This window comes from Pleuronectes platessa, chromosome 4 (genome assembly GCF_947347685.1).
Source record: "Pleuronectes platessa chromosome 4, fPlePla1.1, whole genome shotgun sequence".
NCBI lineage: Eukaryota > Metazoa > Chordata > Actinopteri > Pleuronectiformes > Pleuronectidae > Pleuronectes > Pleuronectes platessa.
In genome coordinates this window covers 5,837,180-5,859,368 of record NC_070629.1, presented here as the reverse complement: position 1 = coordinate 5,859,368, position 22,189 = coordinate 5,837,180, and the positions used below count along the sequence as shown (strand labels likewise).

At 40.8% G+C, this 22,189-nt stretch overlaps 1 protein-coding gene and 2 long non-coding RNA genes across 4 annotated transcripts; 2 read left to right on the top strand and 1 right to left on the bottom strand.

Moving 5' to 3' along the window:
- Nucleotides 1–760: 760 nt before the first annotated feature.
- htra4 (HtrA serine peptidase 4) lies at nt 761–21,342 on the top strand. The gene is made up of 9 exons (XM_053420254.1): nt 761–1,193; nt 15,437–15,536; nt 15,630–15,834; nt 17,801–17,995; nt 18,104–18,136; nt 18,639–18,753; nt 18,864–18,921; nt 19,397–19,492; nt 21,168–21,342. Exons 1-9 carry the CDS (start codon nt 761–763, stop codon nt 21,340–21,342), a joined length of 1,410 nt encoding a protein of 469 aa, XP_053276229.1.
- Nucleotides 3,378–5,981, top strand: LOC128439012 (uncharacterized). Of its 2 annotated transcripts, XR_008338405.1 has the most exons (5): nt 3,378–3,476; nt 3,886–4,068; nt 4,688–4,774; nt 5,446–5,592; nt 5,821–5,981. It is a non-coding gene; the product is annotated as an uncharacterized LOC128439012 (long non-coding RNA). The 2 variants fall into 2 exon arrangements; XR_008338406.1 differs by lacking the exons at nt 5,446–5,592; nt 5,821–5,981 and having other exon boundaries at nt 4,688–5,093.
- LOC128439013 (uncharacterized) lies at nt 7,610–10,210 on the bottom strand. The gene is made up of 5 exons (XR_008338407.1): nt 10,115–10,210; nt 9,524–9,706; nt 8,817–8,903; nt 7,999–8,145; nt 7,610–7,770 (listed from the first exon to the last, which is right to left on the bottom strand). It is a non-coding gene; the product is annotated as an uncharacterized LOC128439013 (long non-coding RNA).
- Nucleotides 21,343–22,189: the final 847 nt, after the last annotated feature.

The window sequence follows — 22,189 nt, the reverse complement described above, 5'->3', positions numbered from 1 at the left end:
GCGCAAAAAAAACCCGGTGGCGGCTGGCTTCCCTGATGACGGCTCACTTTACTGCAGTAACCTGCCACTGTGACTGCGGCCTTTAGAAACAACCATGCCCCGGTTGTATGTCGTTTTTTTCCTGCCTGACTCCAACCACCTTCTCTTTGATTCAAAAAGAACCTCAGGAGCTGTTCACTCAAGCTTAAGCTGCTCAAAGTGTTAAATGTGACATGAATGTCAATTCCTAAAAAATCCTTTTGGCAAAGAGAAGCAACACTTAATGCAATGAACCCCAACGATCAATTATAGTATCTTAAAATCGGACAGTTCAGATGTGTTCCTCAGGTGCATTGCTGCAATAAATTCTTCTGCTTTAATTACAAACCGCAAAATGAAAAGAAAGCATGTTGCTCCACATATCAACACATGCAAATGTCTCCAAGAGTTGGAGGCAGAAACACGCGCACATCGCCTTTGGGTTTCCACAAAACATACACGCAGGGCCAACCATACATGCTGGTGCATTACGGTGCTGACATGCAGCGTGCTGCTACTAGAAGTGAATTACTGGCCCTCATCCAGAGCTGTAGGCTATGAAAAGAGCTGCAATGGGAGGACTTTGTGTCATGGTGTAAGTCTGGATGTACTTCATCAGTGGATTTACTGTGGACCCACAAGGAAGTAAGGAAGGAAGGAAGGAAGTTAGGAAGTTAGGACTTTAGGAAAGAAGGAAGTTAGGAAGTTAGGAAGGAAGGTTGTTGTGAGTAGATTTCAGGTCATGGCGAAGTTTGTCGCTTACCTCACCCTCCTCATCTCTGCAGGTCATGCAGGTCTGCTGAGACGGAGACAAACGTGTCCGCAGGTGTGTGATGCCTCTCGGTGCCCGGGGCAGCTCCAGGCCTGTTACTACGGCCAGGTGACGGACGGGTGCGGCTGCTGCGCGCTGTGCGCCCCCGGTGAGGGTGATTGGTGCGGGCAGCGGAGCGGAGGCGGCCTGACCTGCGGTGACGGACTGCGGTGCGACTCTGTGCCGGGGACTGGGACCGGCGAGGGGCCCCGCAGCTCCTGCGTGTGCGGCTCCTCCGGGCCGGTGTGCGGCAGCGACGGCAGGACGTACCCCAGCATCTGCCGCCTGAGAGCGGAGATCAGGAGAGCCGAGTTCGACGAGACCCCTCCGGTCATATTGATCAGGAGGGGTCGGTGCGATTCAGGTGAGCTTTCTTTCTTTCTTTCTTTCTTTCTTTCTTTCTTTCTTTCTTTCTTTCTTTCTTTCTTTCTTTCTTTCTTTCTTTCCTCTTCTTTCTCTAAACAAGTTAGGTCTGGCTCTAAATCTAAACAAACCAATTATAGCAGCCCTTTTTACACAAACAGTACATACAATTAGATATTATACATCTCTGTTTCTGGACATGAGCCATTTGTTGTTTGCAAGCTTTTGGCCAGGAGGTTATGTTTTATTTATTTTTTAAATTAAAAAGTAAGTAAATCTGAGATCATATCAGAAAACAATGTTTTCCATGACAATACACCATCAGTATACAAGCTGCTGCTCTGGGAGGCAGTGCAGTGGTGTTTTGAGATAATTGTTGTCAGCAGTCTAACATCCTCACAGTGAGATGCTGGTGTTAAAACACCAACTTAGTGTATACACAACACAGTTAAAGATGATGGGAGTGTCATTACCCACCTAAACAAAAACTGTACCTGATTAATTGGAAAAAACTAATTTAGAGGACTAACAGACATGAGGGATTCATCACATGGGAACCATTGAATCCTAACACAACAAAAACATTGACATTAAAGTGGATGTCTGACCAAACGACAAACTGTCATGTGTAGAAACAGGTGAGGACCCAAATGCAAACATTTTTATACCAACTTTATTTATACTAGAAAAACAGCATGTAGCTACTTTGTGCTGTGCACCTGGTAAAGCTTCCTGTTTCAAACAGAATGACATGAAAAATATGTTTTCAGTTCATACAGAGGGAACATTCAACGATCAGTTACTCACATAACAAAAAAGCTTTCATTGAAAAATAAAATAAAACAAACATGTTGAGATTATTTAATTCATTATCATTTATTCTTTTTGATTATTATTAATTAATTTACCTTCTTATTTGATCAAGTTCATTCCACAATCGGGGGGTTGGAGTATCTTTTATATTTGTATTTAAGTCTCATGATGATATAGTAAACTATAAGTTCCCTAAGCTTGTTGTTCACTGAGACTTCTGACAGATGTGACAGAGAAGAAATCAGGAGCTCAGACAATTGTGAGGATTTACATCAGTTCTGGATCATGTCATGAGAAATAAACCATAGTGTTTTCTATATAAGTGTTCCTGCCCAGGTGCCACGACCGCTTTGTGTCGCTTCAAATGTTGCTACCACAATAAATTGTGAGATTGCATTTTCTTTTTTCCTTTCATAATGGAAGGTCCAATATTGCATGCTATGCTAAAGGGGATAAGTTAGTGAGCTGCCCCTATACTTATCATTTAGAAGATTCAAACAACAATTATTATGGTGGCCACTGAAATACTTCTGTGTCATTTCACTCAGTTCGGATAGTTCCTAAGCTAAATTGACTATTTGAACACAGCCTCTATAGAGAAGGGATGCAGTGATAACTAAACATCGGTGAAACCAACCCAGTCTCATCAGAAAACGTTCAATGGCAACGTTGGTCCACTTGGAACGACGTTACCATCTCACAATCTGAGAGGCCAGATTGTGAGATGGTAACATTTAGTCCTCCCATTGTTTTGCATTGGCGTGTTCTCACGTCACGTGACTCTCAAGCTCCCGTCTGCGGAGAGGAAAACATGGCGGAGATTCCTTGTTTTTTCAGATAAAAATATAATTTTGTAACTTAGTTTGGGCATAAAAATACATTCTGACACCATTTCTAGCGAGAAATGTGCTCTTTGCTTCCACAGTCTTCAGCCAGTTCGTGCTTATGATAAATATTTTAATAGTTATCACGCATGTGTTTATCGTTGCTATGACGGTTGCCATGCCACCACGGCGCAGCGTGGTGTTTAAATCACAGTCCCTGCGTGGTGTCCTTCAGTGATCGTGAATGTCATTCATGTTATATAATAGTAATATTTGAGGCTAGATAACATCTCTAATGAGAAGGAACCTGCGAGTCTGTTCATACCGAGGCCGGCCCGAGTGCGCGAGCCGAGCGGCCCGAGCGGCCCGAGCGGCGCGAGCCGAGCGGCCCGAGTGCGCGAGCCGAGCGGCCCGAGCCGAGCGGCCCGAGCGGCGCGAGCCGAGCGGCTCGAGCGGCGCGAGCCGAGCGGCTCGAGTGCGCGAGCCGAGCGGCTCGAGTGCGCGAGCCGAGCGGCTCGAGTGCGCGAGCGGACATGACGTGTGGCTGTCGTAAAAACCCTATTTGTAAACAACCAGTCCTTTAACTAAGCGCTACGTCATAAACACGGCGCGCTTGGAAGACCACGATGTCATCTTCCTTCTGTCAGGTAAGTAGTTTATTGTTTTTAAAGATCGTTACGATCTAGGTTTACAGTCCGAGTGCGGAGAGAGTCCGTCAATCCACACTATGGACGCTGTTCATCAGCTAATACGCCATTGTTAGCCACATGCTACAGCCCACGGTAGCCTGTGCTACCTGGGAGGTGAATACATGGTTGTTGAAAACCAGTTCAAGACGCTTAGCTCATCATTGAGGGACGCTACAATATAAATATAAACATGAATTTGATTTATGAATGCTTTAGATTAATAAGGAGTGTATTTCTCTACTATTACTCCACAATATCAGGTCAATTTGGTTTAATGTATAGTATGCACTATGACAATAATGTTTCCATGTTATGGAGTTGCGATTCATTTTATAAAACAATTGCTATGTTCTGTTTTTTAATCAAGGAGGATCCCAGTGAAGCTACAGGAGTTTCATTAACGTCAACAACTTGGACCGAACGGTTTGTTTTGCTTGATGAAGAGCAGGAAGGGCAGCCTGGAGAGAAAGAGAAGCCGGGTTGAGCCCACTACCATCATCCACGTACCACGAGGAAGATGAGGGAGAGAAATGATCCTACCATTAAAGAGGTACTTTTAAGTTACATACCAGAAACACCATTTTATATAATGTGCTAAATATACATTTTATTACATCCCCAAAGTACGCTTGTTGAAATACAAGTTTATATCACACTGAAAGAATTTTGATCAATCATGCTTCCCTGCTGTGATTGTTTAACTGGGAAAACAACTTTTTCCACAGGAAGGCAAGTAAATTTAAGGAATACATGTGCAAAGTTTTCCTCTGTTATGTATAATGATGACCCCCATCAAACATAATGTTAGCAATATTTACACCTTTTAATTTATACTGATTATTTCTGTCTACATGTGTGAATTTGCCTTCATTAGTTTCAGAAAAGAGCGATGATGTATCGGTCAGTGGGCGGCAGCACGAGACTCCGCAAACTAGTCTGTAAGCAAAGCAGACGAAGGCATCGAGGTTGCGGCCTGCCATCATTGTTATTTTTGCTTAAGGGACTGAATATGTTTCATGCAGGAATATTAGCATTTCCCTTATATCTACCAAAACTGCTTGTTTCACAGACTGCAGTTTTGTTTTGATCCGATGTGGTGTGCAAATACAACCGTATCTGCAATGGGTTGTGGGGCATTAACATTTGTAACTCTAATTTTGTTTTGACAGACTGTGAAAAGAACGTTGAGAACATCACCACTCTACAGGAAGACACAGTCCAGTAATGGGTGTCAGAATTTCAGTAGTGAACGACAGGTACTGTGGAAAAATGTGTGTCATTGTTGTACAATGTCCTTTGACTCTGTTTACACAAGGTTAACACAAAAAGGTTTGATTGTAAACTGATATTGGTATGAATTCATGTTATTCTCCTCTTCACAAGAAACAAACAATCCAAATTACCTGCAGAAAGCCCTTGATGGACGCTTCAGCTGCATCGTCAGACTGGCCAGACAGCAAGATGCCAACTTTAATGCCAATTTATTTGTGTAACATTCTGTGACCAAATGTATAGATAACTTTTTGTAGATTGTAAAAAAGATAACCCATTTATTAAAAAAAAACTACACTAGAATTACCGCACTGCGTTGTATGACTCCGCTAACCAGTGCAGTGTCCGTCTACATATTTCTACATATTTTCTCTCGTATAAATGACACTGTGTCTCTTGACAACTGAAACCATAAGATGAGGTCAGTGTGGCCTTGACCTTTTGACTTTAACACAAATACACAGTTAGACAATCCGAAAACATACAGTTATGCCAAAATATATTTTGTTTCACATTCTAGATGGCATAAGCAGAGACATCAACTCAGGAAAAATATTTCTGTAGAAAAGAAAGCCCTGTACATGTGTACGTATGTATACATACACACGTACAAACGCACTATTGAGACGTTTTGTTTTTTATCATATATTGTCAGGAAGGACTGATGCATTTACTGAGACGGGACGTGAGGGCCTACTCTGCGTGCTCAGAGTTCAAGCCCAGCAGGCTGCAGCGGTCCTGACATATTCCGGAACAGCAGCACAGTCTTTGGATGACTCCTCTGAAGATGAAACATGGCGAGGTACTTCTCCACTGATGAAGAACTGTGAGGGCTGTGATTAGCTACACTCTCTTGCTACAAGGCTACTCTTGCTACTCCCTGGCAGCCTTAGGAAGGCATTAGCTTGCTGTTGGGTAGCTGTTAGCTTCAGCATTTTTAGTTTTTAGCGGCCTGTGTGACGTTTATGTTTAAAATCAGAGGGAACCATCTTCATAATTTAACACTATGGTTTGTTTGTGTGTCCTTCAGTTCTTCTCAAGAGAAGCAGTACAGGTGTGCCTCAGCTCCACGGTCCCTCCTGCAACCTCCGCTCCTGATGCTAACCTCATGTCTCCATCACACCAAGCAGCAGACCTGGATTGACAGACCTTTCTCCAGAGCTGCCCCCTCCCTCTGAAACCCCCCTCTCCAAAACACAATTTGTGTAGTTTTTAAAGTATTTTTTGCATGAGAATTGTTGATCATAACATTTCCAGCAGATGCCTTAATGTAATGTTTGTGCACAATAAATTACATTGATCATAACATATTGCTATTTCCTTGCACTTCTACACCATGATATTGTCAGATAAGATGCTGATTACATTAAAGCAGTGAATGCTCTTCTTTAAGCAACATAAACACACAATGATCCAATGGATCGGAAGTAGAATGGGCACATTACATTCTGTAGAGAATGCCTCAGTAATTGAAGTCAGAAAATAACTTTCTTTATCTGAGGTTCCAGTCATTTATAGTCACAGCAGAGCACACAGGTCTGGTTGTCTAGGGACACCCATATCATATTGTTTAAGATGTGTAACATCAAGTTTGTGTATCAGTGCAAAATACATACCGTCATTAGTCAAGAGTTCACTCTCTTGTTTACACTAAATTTAGGTGACCCAGATGTTTCACAATGCATCTGATAAGGTCTTATGAGAAACATTCTTAACATTAAAGAAATCAACACAGAGGATAGCAGTAGATGTTTGATTTCAATCCGTAGCTGATAATCAGCGGCCTGACTTATTCAAACACATTAATACTACAATGAATGAGGCAGGGGTTTTCCATCAGAAATCAACTATATCGTCACATTAGGTTTCTCTTGAGCTCATTGGAATTACCTTCACATTCCAATCACTGTCACCTGAACCATACTGTTGTTTCTGTATCTACAGTGACTTTTAGGAAAACATGTATAAAGCAATGTATAAACAATAATACATCTTATTTATATAGAGCTTTTCAAGAAGTGCAAGTACTTAACTGAGGGACAGCTTATACAAACAATATATATGTCTTAAATCCATGTGATGGGACAGCCTCTCACTTGGATGTAAACCAATTTTAAAACACATTTACTTATACTGGAGATCTTTTAAATGAATGTCCCAGAAATGATTTCTGATGGAAAACCCCTGCCTCATTCATTGTAGTATTAATGTGTTTGAATAAGTCAGGCCGCTGATTATCAGCTACGGATTGAAATCAAACATCTACTGCTATCCTCTGTGTTGATTTCTTTAATGTTAAGAATGTTTCTCATAAGACCTTATCAGATGCATTGTGAAACATCTGGGTCACCTAAATTTAGTGTAAACAAGAGAGTGAACTCTTGACTAATGACGGTATGTATTTTGCACTGATACACAAACTTGATGTTACACATCTTAAACAATATGATATGGGTGTCCCTAGACAACCAGACCTGTGTGCTCTGCTGTGACTATAAATGACTGGAACCTCAGATAAAGAAAGTTATTTTCTGACTTCAATTACTGAGGCATTCTCTACAGAATGTAATGTGCCCATTCTACTTCCGATCCATTGGATCATTGTGTGTTTATGTTGCTTAAAGAAGAGCATTCACTGCTTTAATGTAATCAGCATCTTATCTGACAATATCATGGTGTAGAAGTGCAAGGAAATAGCAATATGTTATGATCAATGTAATTTATTGTGCACAAACATTACATTAAGGCATCTGCTGGAAATGTTATGATCAACAATTCTCATGCAAAAAATACTTTAAAAACTACACAAATTGTGTTTTGGAGAGGGGGGTTTCAGAGGGAGGGGGCAGCTCTGGAGAAAGGTCTGTCAATCCAGGTCTGCTGCTTGGTGTGATGGAGACATGAGGTTAGCATCAGGAGCGGAGGTTGCAGGAGGGACCGTGGAGCTGAGGCACACCTGTACTGCTTCTCTTGAGAAGAACTGAAGGACACACAAACAAACCATAGTGTTAAATTATGAAGATGGTTCCCTCTGATTTTAAACATAAACGTCACACAGGCCGCTAAAAACTAAAAATGCTGAAGCTAACAGCTACCCAACAGCAAGCTAATGCCTTCCTAAGGCTGCCAGGGAGTAGCAAGAGTAGCCTTGTAGCAAGAGAGTGTAGCTAATCACAGCCCTCACAGTTCTTCATCAGTGGAGAAGTACCTCGCCATGTTTCATCTTCAGAGGAGTCATCCAAAGACTGTGCTGCTGTTCCGGAATATGTCAGGACCGCTGCAGCCTGCTGGGCTTGAACTCTGAGCACGCAGAGTAGGCCCTCACGTCCCGTCTCAGTAAATGCATCAGTCCTTCCTGACAATATATGATAAAAAACAAAACGTCTCAATAGTGCGTTTGTACGTGTGTATGTATACATACGTACACATGTACAGGGCTTTCTTTTCTACAGAAATATTTTTCCTGAGTTGATGTCTCTGCTTATGCCATCTAGAATGTGAAACAAAATATATTTTGGCATAACTGTATGTTTTCGGATTGTCTAACTGTGTATTTGTGTTAAAGTCAAAAGGTCAAGGCCACACTGACCTCATCTTATGGTTTCAGTTGTCAAGAGACACAGTGTCATTTATACGAGAGAAAATATGTAGAAATATGTAGACGGACACTGCACTGGTTAGCGGAGTCATACAACGCAGTGCGGTAATTCTAGTGTAGTTTTTTTTTAATAAATGGGTTATCTTTTTTACAATCTACAAAAAGTTATCTATACATTTGGTCACAGAATGTTACACAAATAAATTGGCATTAAAGTTGGCATCTTGCTGTCTGGCCAGTCTGACGATGCAGCTGAAGCGTCCATCAAGGGCTTTCTGCAGGTAATTTGGATTGTTTGTTTCTTGTGAAGAGGAGAATAACATGAATTCATACCAATATCAGTTTACAATCAAACCTTTTTGTGTTAACCTTGTGTAAACAGAGTCAAAGGACATTGTACAACAATGACACACATTTTTCCACAGTACCTGTCGTTCACTACTGAAATTCTGACACCCATTACTGGACTGTGTCTTCCTGTAGAGTGGTGATGTTCTCAACGTTCTTTTCACAGTCTGTCAAAACAAAATTAGAGTTACAAATGTTAATGCCCCACAACCCATTGCAGATACGGTTGTATTAGCACACCACATCAGACCAAAACAAAACTGCAGTCTGTGAAACAAGCAGTTTTGGTAGATATAAGGGAAATGCTAATATTCCTGCATGAAACATATTCAGTCCCTTAAGCAAAAATAACAATGATGGCAGGCCGCAACCTCGATGCCTTCGTCTGCTTTGCTTACAGACTAGTTTGCGGAGTCTCGTGCTGCCGCCCACTGACCGATACATCATCGCTCTTTTCTGAAACTAATGAAGGCAAATTCACACATGTAGACAGAAATAATCAGTATAAATTAAAAGGTGTAAATATTGCTAACATTATGTTTGATGGGGGTCATCATTATACATAACAGAGGAAAACTTTGCACATGTATTCCTTAAATTTACTTGCCTTCCTGTGGAAAAAGTTGTTTTCCCAGTTAAACAATCACAGCAGGGAAGCATGATTGATCAAAATTCTTTCAGTGTGATATAAACTTGTATTTCAACAAGCGTACTTTGGGGATGTAATAAAAATGTATATTTAGCACATTATATAAAATGGTGTTTCTGGTATGTAACTTAAAAGTACCTCTTTAATGGTAGGATCATTTCTCTCCCTCATCTTCCTCGTGGTACGTGGATGATGGTAGTGGGCTCAACCCGGCTTCTCTTTCTCTCCAGGCTGCCCTTCCTGCTCTTCATCAAGCAAAACAAACTGTTCGGTCCAAGTTGTTGACGTTAATGAAACTCCTGTAGCTTCACTTTGATCCTCCTTGATTAAAAAACAGAACATAGCAATTGTTTTATAAAATGAATCGCAACTCCATAACATGGAAACATTATTGTCATAGTGCATACTATACATTAAACCAAATTGACCTGATATTGTGGCGTAATGGTAGAGAAATACACTCCTTATTAATCTAAAGCATTCATAAATCAAATTCATGTTTATATTTATATTGTAGCGTCCCTCAATGATGAGCTAAGCGTCTTGAACTGGTTTCAACAACAATGTATTCACCTCCCAGGTAGCACAGGCTACCGTGGGCTGTAGCATGTGGCTAACAATGGCGTATTAGCTGATGAACAGCGTCCATAGTGTGGATTGACGGACTCTCTCCGCACTCGGACTGTAAACCTAGATCGTAACGATCTTTAAAAACAATAAACTACTTACCTGACAGAAGGAAGATGACATCGTGGTCTTCCAAGCGCGCCATGTTTATGACGTAGCGCTTAGTTAAAGGACTGGTTGTTTACAAATAGGGTTTTTACGACAACCACACGTCATGTCCGCTCGCGCCGCTCGGCTCGCGCACTCGGGCCGCTCGGGCCGCTCGGCTCGCGCACTCGGGCCGGCCTCGGTATGAACAGACTCGCAGGTTCCTTCTCATTAGAGATGTTATCTAGCCTCAAATATTACTATTATATAACATGAATGACATTCACGATCACTGAAGGACACCACGCAGGGACTGTGATTTAAACACCACGCTGCGCCGTGGTGGCATGGCAACCGTCATAGCAACGATAAACACATGCGTGATAACTATTAAAATATTTATCATAAGCACGAACTGGCTGAAGACTGTGGAAGCAAAGAGCACATTTCTCGCTAGAAATGGTGTCAGAATGTATTTTTATGCCCAAACTAAGTTACAAAATTATATTTTTATCTGAAAAAACAAGGAATCTCCGCCATGTTTTCCTCTCCGCAGACGGGAGCTTGAGAGTCACGTGACGTGAGAACACGCCAATGCAAAACAATGGGAGGAATAAATGTTACCATCTCACAATCTGAGAGGCCAGATTGTGAGATGGTAACGTCGTTCCAAGTGGACCAACGTTGCCATTGAACGTTTTCTGATGAGACTGGGTTGGTGAAACACACCAGGACAGGTGCAGAAAATCTCGGACAAAGGCAGGAAGTAGAGACATATAGGGAAGGAAGTTTCAAAATAAAACAAGACATGACATTTGAAAGGGCAAATAAAGACAAACTTCTTATGTCCAAAAGTCCAAAAACAAGTAGATTCTGAGTCAATAAATCAAGTCCAAATGCAACCAGAAGAGCAACCAAAATGGAGCTGCTGTTGTAAAAACATTTCTCTGCAGCGCCACTAGTGGCCAAAAACAAGTTAAATAAATATATATAGCATTTGCTTTTTCCATGATTTAGAACATCATTTGAATGTGATCACACAACAAAGATCCGTAAAGCAAACTTGAATTTAGTGTGTGAGCTGCAAGTCGGGCTTTGAGCACATTTACATTTGTTCAGTGACACATCGTGTCTGAGTGGTTTTCATCTGATGGATGATCCACCTCTTACATGTTGGCATGGCCACACAGTGGGATGGAGAGGACAGTCAAAGCTGCAGGTTACCAGGTCACATCCTGGTGATTTTTTAGTAGAGCTGTTGTCGTGTATTCGTTGGAGTAAAACATGTTGTGGTATGTGCTTAAAACACATAATGACAGGTTAACATTTATGATGCCTATCTTTTGGACACTCAGACATTCTCAGAGAGTCCTCCAGATGTTTATCTTATTTGCACTCTACCTTTTTGGGATGACCTTTGACCTAGGGAGTTGTCTTGACCAGCTGGTGGATGGAATGTTCTTGACCAATGTGTCTTCATGTTCGGACACAAAAACGTGCCCTTATTTAGTTAAACATTCCATAGGGGACGTCATTTACTTGAAGTCAAGGGCGGAACCAATGTCCCTATATAACTGTGTGTAAGACCCCTGCAAGTCAGATTTTCACCATTTGGCTGTGTGATGTCTCCGGGTTTCTAGATGCCCGTCCTGACCTGTGAAACTTCTGTGTAATAAACGTTGTTATACTGAAGGTACTAGGTCCTCGGAGTCCTTTCTTCATCATCAACAACTTCTACAACAACATCAACCTCTCGGCTACATAGAATATACGATACTGTCTGACAGGCAAAGAAAAGCCTGGTGTACTGCCTAAGTGGCTCTTGGCAATGGACACACTGTTATTTGAATTTAAGGCTGTTTCTGCAGAGTCCATTTGGGAAACTCGGTAAACACAAAATCTGTCAGAGAAGGTGTTGACATATTGAGAGAAACTCTGTCATTGCACGGCCCCAAATGTGCTGCAGGTTTTTAAAAGAATCTTGGAGGCACTCAAGCCTCTATGTCAGATAGAAAACTAAAGCTAAAGTTCATGCTCACAGTTCCATGACCCAAGTGAAAGAAACACTTATCGTAGTAGCGCCCTGTCGTGCAATGATGCCACTACTCATATTAACATGTTTTTCTATGTTTGCCTGTAGTTTTGTATCTCTTTTCCATCATACATTTAAAAATGTTCATGTCTTCTGTTTATTATACTATCAGCATTTTTGTGTACTGCTACTATGGGGATAGGTGTCCATGTCACTTAGAGACTCATATCAACTTATATACGTATGACCCTATTTAAGTCCAGTTAGTGTTTCCAAACAGAACTGATCTAATCTAGCTCAGTTGTTCCTGCTAAAACCAGAGAAAACTTGTTTTTAAATATACATACACATTATGGCTGCCTCTGTTTGGTTGTGCACATACTCTGAAATGAAAAGCTATGCATCTTATAGTTGCAATACGCACGTGAAAGGTAGGGGGAGTAAAGTGGCAGATACTCACCACGGTCACAACGTTCTTGATTTAAGGACCCCACATACCATCTACGATAATGCTGTTACCCCATTTTCTGCAGTGATCTCAGGAGTAACCGTAGGTAAACCTCCATAATGTTTTTATTTACAGGATGTTCTTTATGGTCCGAGTTCTGTGGTGTACTATCAAGTGGGATGCGGCAGTAACATGTGTTGTAAACGTGTAGAACCTGCATAGAATGTGGACAGTTATGCTTACCACATATATGTTTGCCTCTATGTGTAGCTAAAAGGCATGTATATCTCCAACCTGACCCAGCATTACTACAGCTCCTTGTGCTGTTCACTACAGAGCAGCGAGTCATTCAGAAGCTGGATTCACTCACATGCTACCTTCATTAAACCTGGCTCTTCCACACATGAATTAACATTGTTAATTCATAATTTAAACCAGTTTCTTAACAGATAACGTCACTTAGGAACAAATTACTTTGCAAGGTATTTCTCAGTACTAGTAGTGCAACAGATCGATTTTGATAATCAGGAGCTACAGTGTATGGCTCGGCAGATGCAGGTTGTTGCATATCAAAAAAATTAATTTGTCACCCTTTCACGTCTTACTTTTATCTTGATGAAAAATGTAAAGTACTATTATTGTAAATTAGGATGTCAATCAATGTTTCGGTCATATATTTTTAATTTCCCACAAGTAAAATATTGTGTGAGTGGTCAAAGCAAGCAGGCAGAAACATGTCCTGAGAGACAACCTGGTGGGGTCAGATTTTTATTTATATCACAGTGTGTTTGTGAATGGAACTACACCTGAAAGCGAACGTGCAAAGAAACTGAACTAATTGACTAATTGATATGTTTTGCTGGCCAATGATATCCTTTGCTCCATTTCATTAATAGTACAAACAGTTCGGCAGGCAAAAGATGACGCTGTCCATGGTTCTGAAACAACAGCTGAGCAATAGTCAAGTGACTTAGCGAATAATTTAGTTGACGATTGATCCCAGAGCAAACTATTACTGCATATATCATACCAACAACAATTATACTTACTCACCAGCCTCTCTAAATGTTATCGCTAATTTAAACATTCATTATTTAGTTAAAGTGGGTGCTACGGTGGTGCGGCACTGGTTTCTCACAGCGCGAAGGTACCCAGTTTGGCCGGGGTCTTTCTGGGTGGAGTTATTCATGTCTGTGTGGGATTTCTCCGGGTACTCTGTAACTGTGAGATGGACTGGTTGTTCGTCTCTGTATGTTAGCTTTGCAATATGCTAGTGACCTGTCCAGGATGTACCTGCCTTTAAATTGCAATGCCCCATGTTAGCTGAGATTGGCTCCAGCTTCCCCCACCACCCTCAAAGGATAAGCAGTATAGCAAGCAGATGGATGGATATTTAAAAGTAAATTGGTTTAGTAAGATGTTTTTTAAGTGTTCATTTTTGGTTCACAATATCCTATTGGTATATACAGTTTTCTATCCTGCAGAATTTGTTGATTTCCATGTTTTATCAATTAAACATGAATTATTAAAAGATATTCAAATTAACACCTTTACTATAATAATGCCGCTGATCCTCAGTATAAATGTTTTAAGGGTTGTAGCCCTGCAGGGGAGGGAAACTGAAATTGGTGTAATATTTGTCATATTTTCAAAATGTATTAAACTTTTCACTGCAACATATTGAACCATTGAAAGATCATTAGTATTAGTAAGTGGCAGGAGTGAAAACATATAAAAGAAAGTCTGGATGATGTAAAAATGGGATTTAGAGTCTGAGCATCTGCCATCAATAGAAAAGACCAACGTGCATCAAAACAGAGGGTAGGATCAAAAAGAATACCTACATTCTTCCAAGAGAAATCACACAGTTGTGAAAAATTACTGTTAGGCTGGGCCAATGACCAGCATTTCAGTTTTATACGAATTAAGGAGCAGGATGCGTTTTTTAACAGCAGACAAAGCAGACCTCTAATTGGATCAATTGAGATTAGTTATCAGTTTCACGCCAAGATACAGCCTAGTATCATCAGCGTAAAATTGGGAATTAGACTGTCAGACTTAGAGTCTTGGAGTGAAATATAGAAAGAAAACCCAGAGGACCAAGAACAGAGCCCTGAGTTACTCCATATTTAACATCTGAAAACAAGGTATCAAGGTATCAGTGGGGTGATGGACCCTTAAGCAGATATACAGCATGTTAACTGAAAGCTGTGAAGATTTACTGATAAATGAACGATGTATCTGCCAAAATCTGAGGCTTTTTTTGTAAAGTTTAGTTTGAAGAGGGTCGAGGAGATAGGTAAAGACGGCTGTTTTTGATTAAGTTTGGCAACAGCGTCAAAAAGAAATGTAGGATTTTGTTTATTGTTACTTATTAAGCTGTTTTTCTTTGCTGTAGCAGAAAACAGAGCTATCTTGCAATTCTCCAATTTCTTCTAAAAGTTGTATGTGGTCTATAGAGACAGTAGTCTGAGTCCCAAACAAAATAACTTTTAGCCGATGGATATGGTTTTAATAAAAAACCTCAAAAGAGTTAAAAGTAATATCCCCTTTGAAGGTTAAATAAAAAATAGAATTTTTAGCTTGTTTAATTGCCTGGGCAACATGGGCATTGGTGTACTCAGCTGGGGAAACTTCATCTAATGGCAAGAAAACATAAAAGCCATGTCACAAAAAAAACAATCACCCCCAGATTATTCTCAAGAATCAAATCATGTCAGTAGGTAACAATCAATAATTGTTTAGACATTTCAGTGTGGAGAGAAAATAACACACTGAGGCTGACATTCCCTCTTTTGTTCTACTTGTAACCTGTCTGTTATCTTAATCTTTTATCTAATGTTGTGTATCCTCAAAGGTGTGCAGCATCCAGGAAGTATGCGCTACAAGTTCAACTTCATCGCAGATGTAGTCGATAAGATTGTCCCCGCTGTGGTGCATCTGGAGCTTTTCAAAAGGTAAACTACGTGATGAAAGACTTATATGAATGTGTCACCTTTACGGCTTATGCTCCTGCAGTTACCGTCATCTTTTGCCTTTTCCCATACCAGAGAGCCATTTTCTGGCAAGGAGGTCTCTGTGTCGAGTGCCTCTGGGTTTGTGGTGTCAGAGGATGGCTGGATCATCACCAATGCTCACGTGCTCACCAACAAGCAGAGGATAAAAGTCCAGCTGAAAAGCGGTGTGCAGTACGACGCCACAGTCAAAGACATGGACCAGAAGATGGACATCGCACTTATCAAAATTGAACCAGATGTGAGTGCTTGCTGTTTCCTCTCAGCCTCTCGAGGGCCTTAGATTAAAGTTCTGTCCTGTGTTTTTCTCTGGCCTGGCAGCCAACTGCTCACATCAAAGAGTATTAATCCTGCACACTAAATCGGGTGCACATTCGCTCTCATCAGAGGGTATTTGTCCTTCAAAATTAGATTTTTTTGTTTGTCATCATAATTCCTCTGGGTGGTATTTGGTCATGTCTTGTAAATTCAAATCTCGAAATAAAATATCTGAGTAGAGCAAGTGCTGTTCTAAGTAAAACATTTCTCTGCTCTGACATGGGGGTCTCTGCTCCCGAACACTATCATCACACTCTGTTAAGCATGAAGCGTGGTAAACATTTTCAGTACTGATCTGAATACAAGAATATGTCGAGATGACGAGGAGTAAGAGGAGACTCTATCTTTGACTTTTGTAAAGGTGAAGAAATGTGTCTTCTAACAACCAAGAAGCAGGGACAAGCTGCGCAATGTCATGTATCTCTGGAGAAGTTTTAAAAGATGCCCAAAAGGCAGATTTCGTCATGTAAGAAAGCTCCATGCCCTGAGGGAATTGGCTGTAAATTCAGTTGAGCATTGCAATCCACCCCAGAGATAAATGGCCTCAGCCTGTAATGGGAGGAGGCAGGCACAGACAAGCTAAGACGTAGTTTAGATTGCTCTATACTAACCACGGCCCATGTCGAAACTACATAGTCTGGAAGCTTATGAAAGAAACAAACACTTATTTCTAGTGGAGATCCTTGTTTGAGGAATGTAGTATAGATTATACTGAGCCCCTGTTATCACCAGTGACATAAGTTTGGCTTGATTGGGAATAATCAAGAGTAAGGTAATTATTACCTAATAATAATTTTGAAGACTACTAACTAAGTACAGGTTCTACCAAGTGCAACCATTCACTCACACATTTGAGGTCGAATTGTAGTCAGAGATCATTTTACTGATGGAATTTTACCTTAAACATTACTAGAGTACATAAATATGAGATTGTTAGGAATAAAGTGGTGATTTTTAAGTATAAAGATTAAAATTTACAAGAAAACTGAAGAAATAATATAAGGAGGTTATATTACATACATTAAATTTAGAAAGGTTGAGAAAAAAATCTATAGAGAATTCTCTCAGCTTTTACATGTTAACTGATTTATGACCCAAAGGTAAGATCTTATCATTTATGAGTCTATAACCAGATGTGTTCTAAAGCAGCAGCTGCAGCTCTCCAGGGACTTCAGTAAACTGAGCTGCAGAACATATTGATGGCATCGTGAAACGATTAACTCGTAGTGGGCTTTACACAAATCATAAGAAAGGCAGAGAGAATCAAGTGTCACAATGCATCAAGAAAAATTGTCTGCAACCCATAGTCAAATGAGCCATATATACTATCAAGCCTTGCTTTCTGAGCTCACTATATAGAGCTCTATATAGAACACCCTATATAGTAAAGTAAGGCTTAGTGAATAAGTTGGTGATTTGAGACACATCCAGAGATTCTATACACTCAGAACATTAGGAGTGTAATTTCAAAATAAGATGATTGAGAGCTTAGAGTGAACCTCCGATCTAAACACAAATTAGAACACAGGGTAAATGTCTATTTACTAAAAAGGCACTGCAAATGTTATCAGGTCTTTCAATCTTTCCTTGGGTTCAGTGCCCTGAGCTCTGATTTATCAAAGCAACATTGGAAAAAAATCGATTGGAACTCTTAGTAAACTGTGAAGAGCTACACTTTGGTTTGTCCAAATAACACAGCTCGTAAATCATGCCCAATTTACCAGAGGGCTAGCCGTGTGTAGCCTCAGTGACCATGAACGTAGAGAGAAGCTAGTTACCCTTCTGACCTCACAGTTCACAGGTCAGATGATGAAATAATGAATGGCATGTGTGCCATTAATAATATGAACCTTCTCTGTGGGTCGTCATGTCTTTGTGCCCCGGTGCAGACGCCCCTGCCTGTGCTGCATCTCGGCCAGTCCTCAGACCTGCGTCCTGGCGAGTTTGTGGTGGCGGTGGGAAGCCCCTTCTCCCTGCAGAGCACCGTCACCACCGGCATCGTGAGCACTGTCCAGCGCACCGGCCAGGAGCTGGGCTTCAAGGACTCCGACATGGAGTACATCCAAACTGACGCCATGATTAATGTCAGTGGGATCCGAAAATGAGTCATCGTGGTTCTGTTTTTGATGCATGTTTTTGTTCTGCATTCACGATGAGTAAGAACATGTTTCTGTTGCTGTGTTGATTCACAGTACGGCAACTCTGGCGGACCACTTGTCAACTTGGTAAGAAGATTTATAGTGCGGCATCATGTGTATAGGAATAATATCCTTATATTTGCATACTAGTTAAGCTTTCTGCTATGTAAGAGATTTTTCTTGTTTTATTTATGACAGTGAGGACTAAGGTCATGATTTCCTTTTATTTAATACACAAAATCTCTGGTCCACCCCCTCAGGTTTATGATTCAGCCTCCCTCACAGTATTTTAGGACAGGACCTGATTATAGAGGCCTTTGCTTTGTGGCTACAGCATGAAATCATGCAGATGATGCATTCATCAATCAAGGCTGCTGCCTCTAGAAGTTCTTACTAACAGACAGTCCCAGTCACCATTGGTACACTTTATTAAATGTTTAATTGAATAGACAATGAGCTATATTATGTGAATTAGAAGGAAAATAGTCAAAATATTACTTCTGTTCTGTTTCTCCATGTTGCAAAGCTACCATATCAGTGACACCATCACTGCACTCCAACAGCTGTCCTTCTACCCTGTGTCTGACAGGACGGAGATGTAATCGGCATCAACACTCTGAAAGTGACGGCAGGAATCTCTTTTGCCGTCCCTGTGGACAAAATCTGCCAGTTCCTCTCTGAATCCCACAGCAGACGAGTCAACGGTGGGATGAATCCCATGCAGCTGTTACAGATTAGAGTATTAGTCCTTGACCGCTTTCAAATTTTTTTTCTGTCAGTCATCTCAAATTTTCATATTCATTCGTTTTTTTAGGACACACGGTGCAAAAAAGGAAATACATCGGCGTCCGGATGCTGCAGCTCTCACCATCGTAAGTTAACATCACAACTCACAATTTACTGAATTCCAACAAAGCACATATTCATTATAAAAGCCAAGCAGCTCTGTGAGGCTGCAGCATGGACGTGTCTTAAAAAACTTGAAACCAGACGCCAAGAGAGCTTCTATTTTTACACTTGTTTTATTGTGATTCTCTCATTTTGGCGAAACTTTGGATTTGATGTATAGTATATCAGGTCAGAGCATTTATTACTGTCAATATTGCAGTTAGAAGTGCATGTCTTGTATAATATGTTACGTGCATTTCCGTGAATGAAAATGATTCGTTGCTGTGATTACACAGCAATTCTTAGGAGTCATACAAGTCTGTAGTGATATTACATGGCATACCGTTGAATCGTGTTTCTGTGTCTTCTGTGTGTTGTTTCTCCCATTTGAGTTTTCTCTGTTGGGAAATGCTGTTTATGTTTGTGTCATCCATTGTCATGTTTTCTTTTTGTGTCCAGTTTGATCGAAGATCTCAAGGAGCGTGAAGACCAATTTCCAGATGTGAGCGCTGGAGTCTATGTTTATGAGGTGATGCCTGGAACACCTGCATCAAGGTAAGCGTCTGGTTAAATACTCCAGGAATACGTGCTTTGCTACATTTCATTGAATTTATCAAGCAAAAAAGGTTGAAAAGACACTACACTGATTGGCATTTACAACAACAGCACTGAGTGTGTGAGATGCACCCCCAGCAGAGTTGACAGTGACCAGCTCTGTTGTCATGGACTTCTCCAGGACAGCGTAGGTCAGTGCACAGGTTTCTAACTGGCAGGATTTATATTCACAAGGAGGAAATTACTTATTCCTGAAAGCATCACTGGATCCAGAACGAGACACACCTGAGTGCAGGGGGAGTTACCAAACAGTTGAAACCCTGTTTTCAAGCAGAGAAAATACTAAAATATGATATTTAGTTTTTTGACATATAAATGACAACTGACCAATCAACACAGGATTTTAATTTTGACGGTCACACATTCAGATGACACAGAGCAGCATTAGCATTCATTTGGAGTTAAGTGTCTGTGGTCATCTGATGAAAATTCTCTCTGGGTTCATTTCTACAACTGCTTTTAGTTCACAAATTAGTTATTTAATCAATCCCTAATTAAAAAACATATTGGGTTTTTACATTGGATTTAATTAGTCTACATTTAACATATATTGAGACCTCCCCAGCCTATAAAATAAATATTTAGGTATGGCTAATGTGATCAAGTTTATGGATTTCTTTCATTTGCAGTTTAATTTCTGAACATATCAGCAAAATGAGAAGTCTTCGAAAAACACAGGTCACAGTACTGGTAAATATGCGGGAGGTTTTAAAGCTTCAGTGAGGATAACATACAAATCCAGTCTCTCTCCACTGTTGCTATCACCAGAAAATATAATGATCATTTAAAATAACTTTGTCAACATAAAATGAACGTTTTTACCTTATGAAAATTTGTTATATTTTGTTTTGTTCCCACTAGTGTTGGATTCAAAGCAAGGCAACCACACTGCTGAGTTGTTTTTACTGGAAAGTGATACTTGAGCTTATCTGTATGATGCACGGTCTGAGCTTGCCGAGGCACTGGGTTTTACTAAATGCAACAGCGGTGCAGTGCACCTGCTTGTGGAGGCTTCTGGATCTTTTCTGAGGTGTGGAATAAGAGCATCCCTGCAGTTCTCAAGGCTGCAGTCTACAACTATGGTCCTGGCTGCTCATTATAATCGTGCTTCCCACAGGCACAGCTCTGACATCTGGGTGAGGACCAGGAGAAACGATGTGTCTGTTCGGACTCTCAATGTTCTTAATAGTCTGGCACCGTCTCCTGTGACAGTGAAGCCTGAAGCTTTGAACAGCAAACAGCAGCAGTCTAACATACAGCGGAGTTTTTCATGACTGTGTTGAATTGTCTGCTGTGCTGCTTCTTGTGCTCCTCAATATTGTCTGGGAAGATCTGATTGACTGGCTCTACAGACCTGCACATTTTGTTAATCACTCTCCAGAAGATCATCAGTCAGAATAATGGCCTCATATATAAATGTCAAGCAGTGCAGTGAATTACGCCGTGAGCCCACCGCCTGTTTACTCTGTGGTGGAGGACGAAAACTGACACAGGAGTAGACTTGTCAAAAAGGTCAATGATATTTTCCTGAAGGTATGGGATCCACCCTGCGGGGTTGGGTCTGTTTTAGTTAGGCTTTCCATGTTACTCAGGTATGCTGTTCTTTTCTCTGCAGCGCTGGCATGATCGACCACGACGTCATCATCGGGATCAACGGGCAGCCTGTTCGCGCCATGGAGGAAGTGAGCGAAGCCGTCCAGAGCAGCGGCGTGCTCTCAGTGGTGGTGAGGCGGAAGGATGGCGATGTAACACTGACTGTCGTTCCCGGGGAGGCGGACTGGTTTCAGTGACTAAATATCAAACACAAAGAATGAATGTACCCCAACATACTGCACTGTACAGTACTGAGTGGTAAAACAGCTGTGGGTGATGTGCACTTTATTTCTTGGTCTATTTTTTTTTTTTTTTTTTTTTTTGACATTTTTTATAATTGACATGTCATTGAAAAAAATGCAAGGGCAGACGAAAAGTTGTCCTCAATGAACTGGAGGGGAAATTATATACACCTGCTTCTCGAAAAAAAAAGACAAATATAATTATTGTTATCTATCACTCAGAGTTTAGCCAAAGTGAAATTTTGAAATTGAAAATGAGCATCTAAAAGAAGACACAGGGCGTTGTTCTTGCTGAAATTCATTCTGCCTCAATAGCGCCCCCTACATTACCAAGAAGTAGTGTGGAAGTGGAAGTTCTCCCTATGTTAGAAATTCTCTGGTGTGAAGACATTTTGTCAATTTCTCTTTATTTATAGGCAAGGGCTTCTCTGTACAGCCGTCATTTTCAGCAAATGACAACAATAACAACACCAGTGATCACAAACTACTGTACTTAACTTGACTACTCTTTTTTTTTGTAGAACATTGAGGAAATTAGGGAAATTAATGATGGAAATGAAACCAGAGAAAGGAGATGTGTTCAAGTGTCGCAGAAATGAGCTTTGGTCACAAAATAACGGCAGGGATGCTCTGTACTTCACAAACCGGTGCTTAAAGGCTTGTTTGGGTCAAATTGATGCTTGTTGATGTTTTATTATCTCAGGTTTTTAGAGATCCATCTCTGCCTCCACCCTAATGCAACAGAGATGAATGAGTTCCATGTGTGCTGCTCACACCTTTGAAAAAACTGATTCCTGCATCA

Bases quoted from the DNA above. Each gene is read 5' to 3' on its own strand.
- htra4 (XM_053420254.1), top strand. From the start codon at position 761: ATGGCGAAGTTTGTCGCTTACCTCACCCTCCTCATCTCTGCAGGTCAT. The intron at 18,137-18,638 runs GTAAGAAGATTT...TGTGTCTGACAG, and splicing joins GCGGACCACTTGTCAACTTG to GACGGAGATGTAATCGGCAT. The intron at 18,922-19,396 runs GTAAGTTAACAT...TTTTGTGTCCAG, and splicing joins ATGCTGCAGCTCTCACCATC to TTTGATCGAAGATCTCAAGG.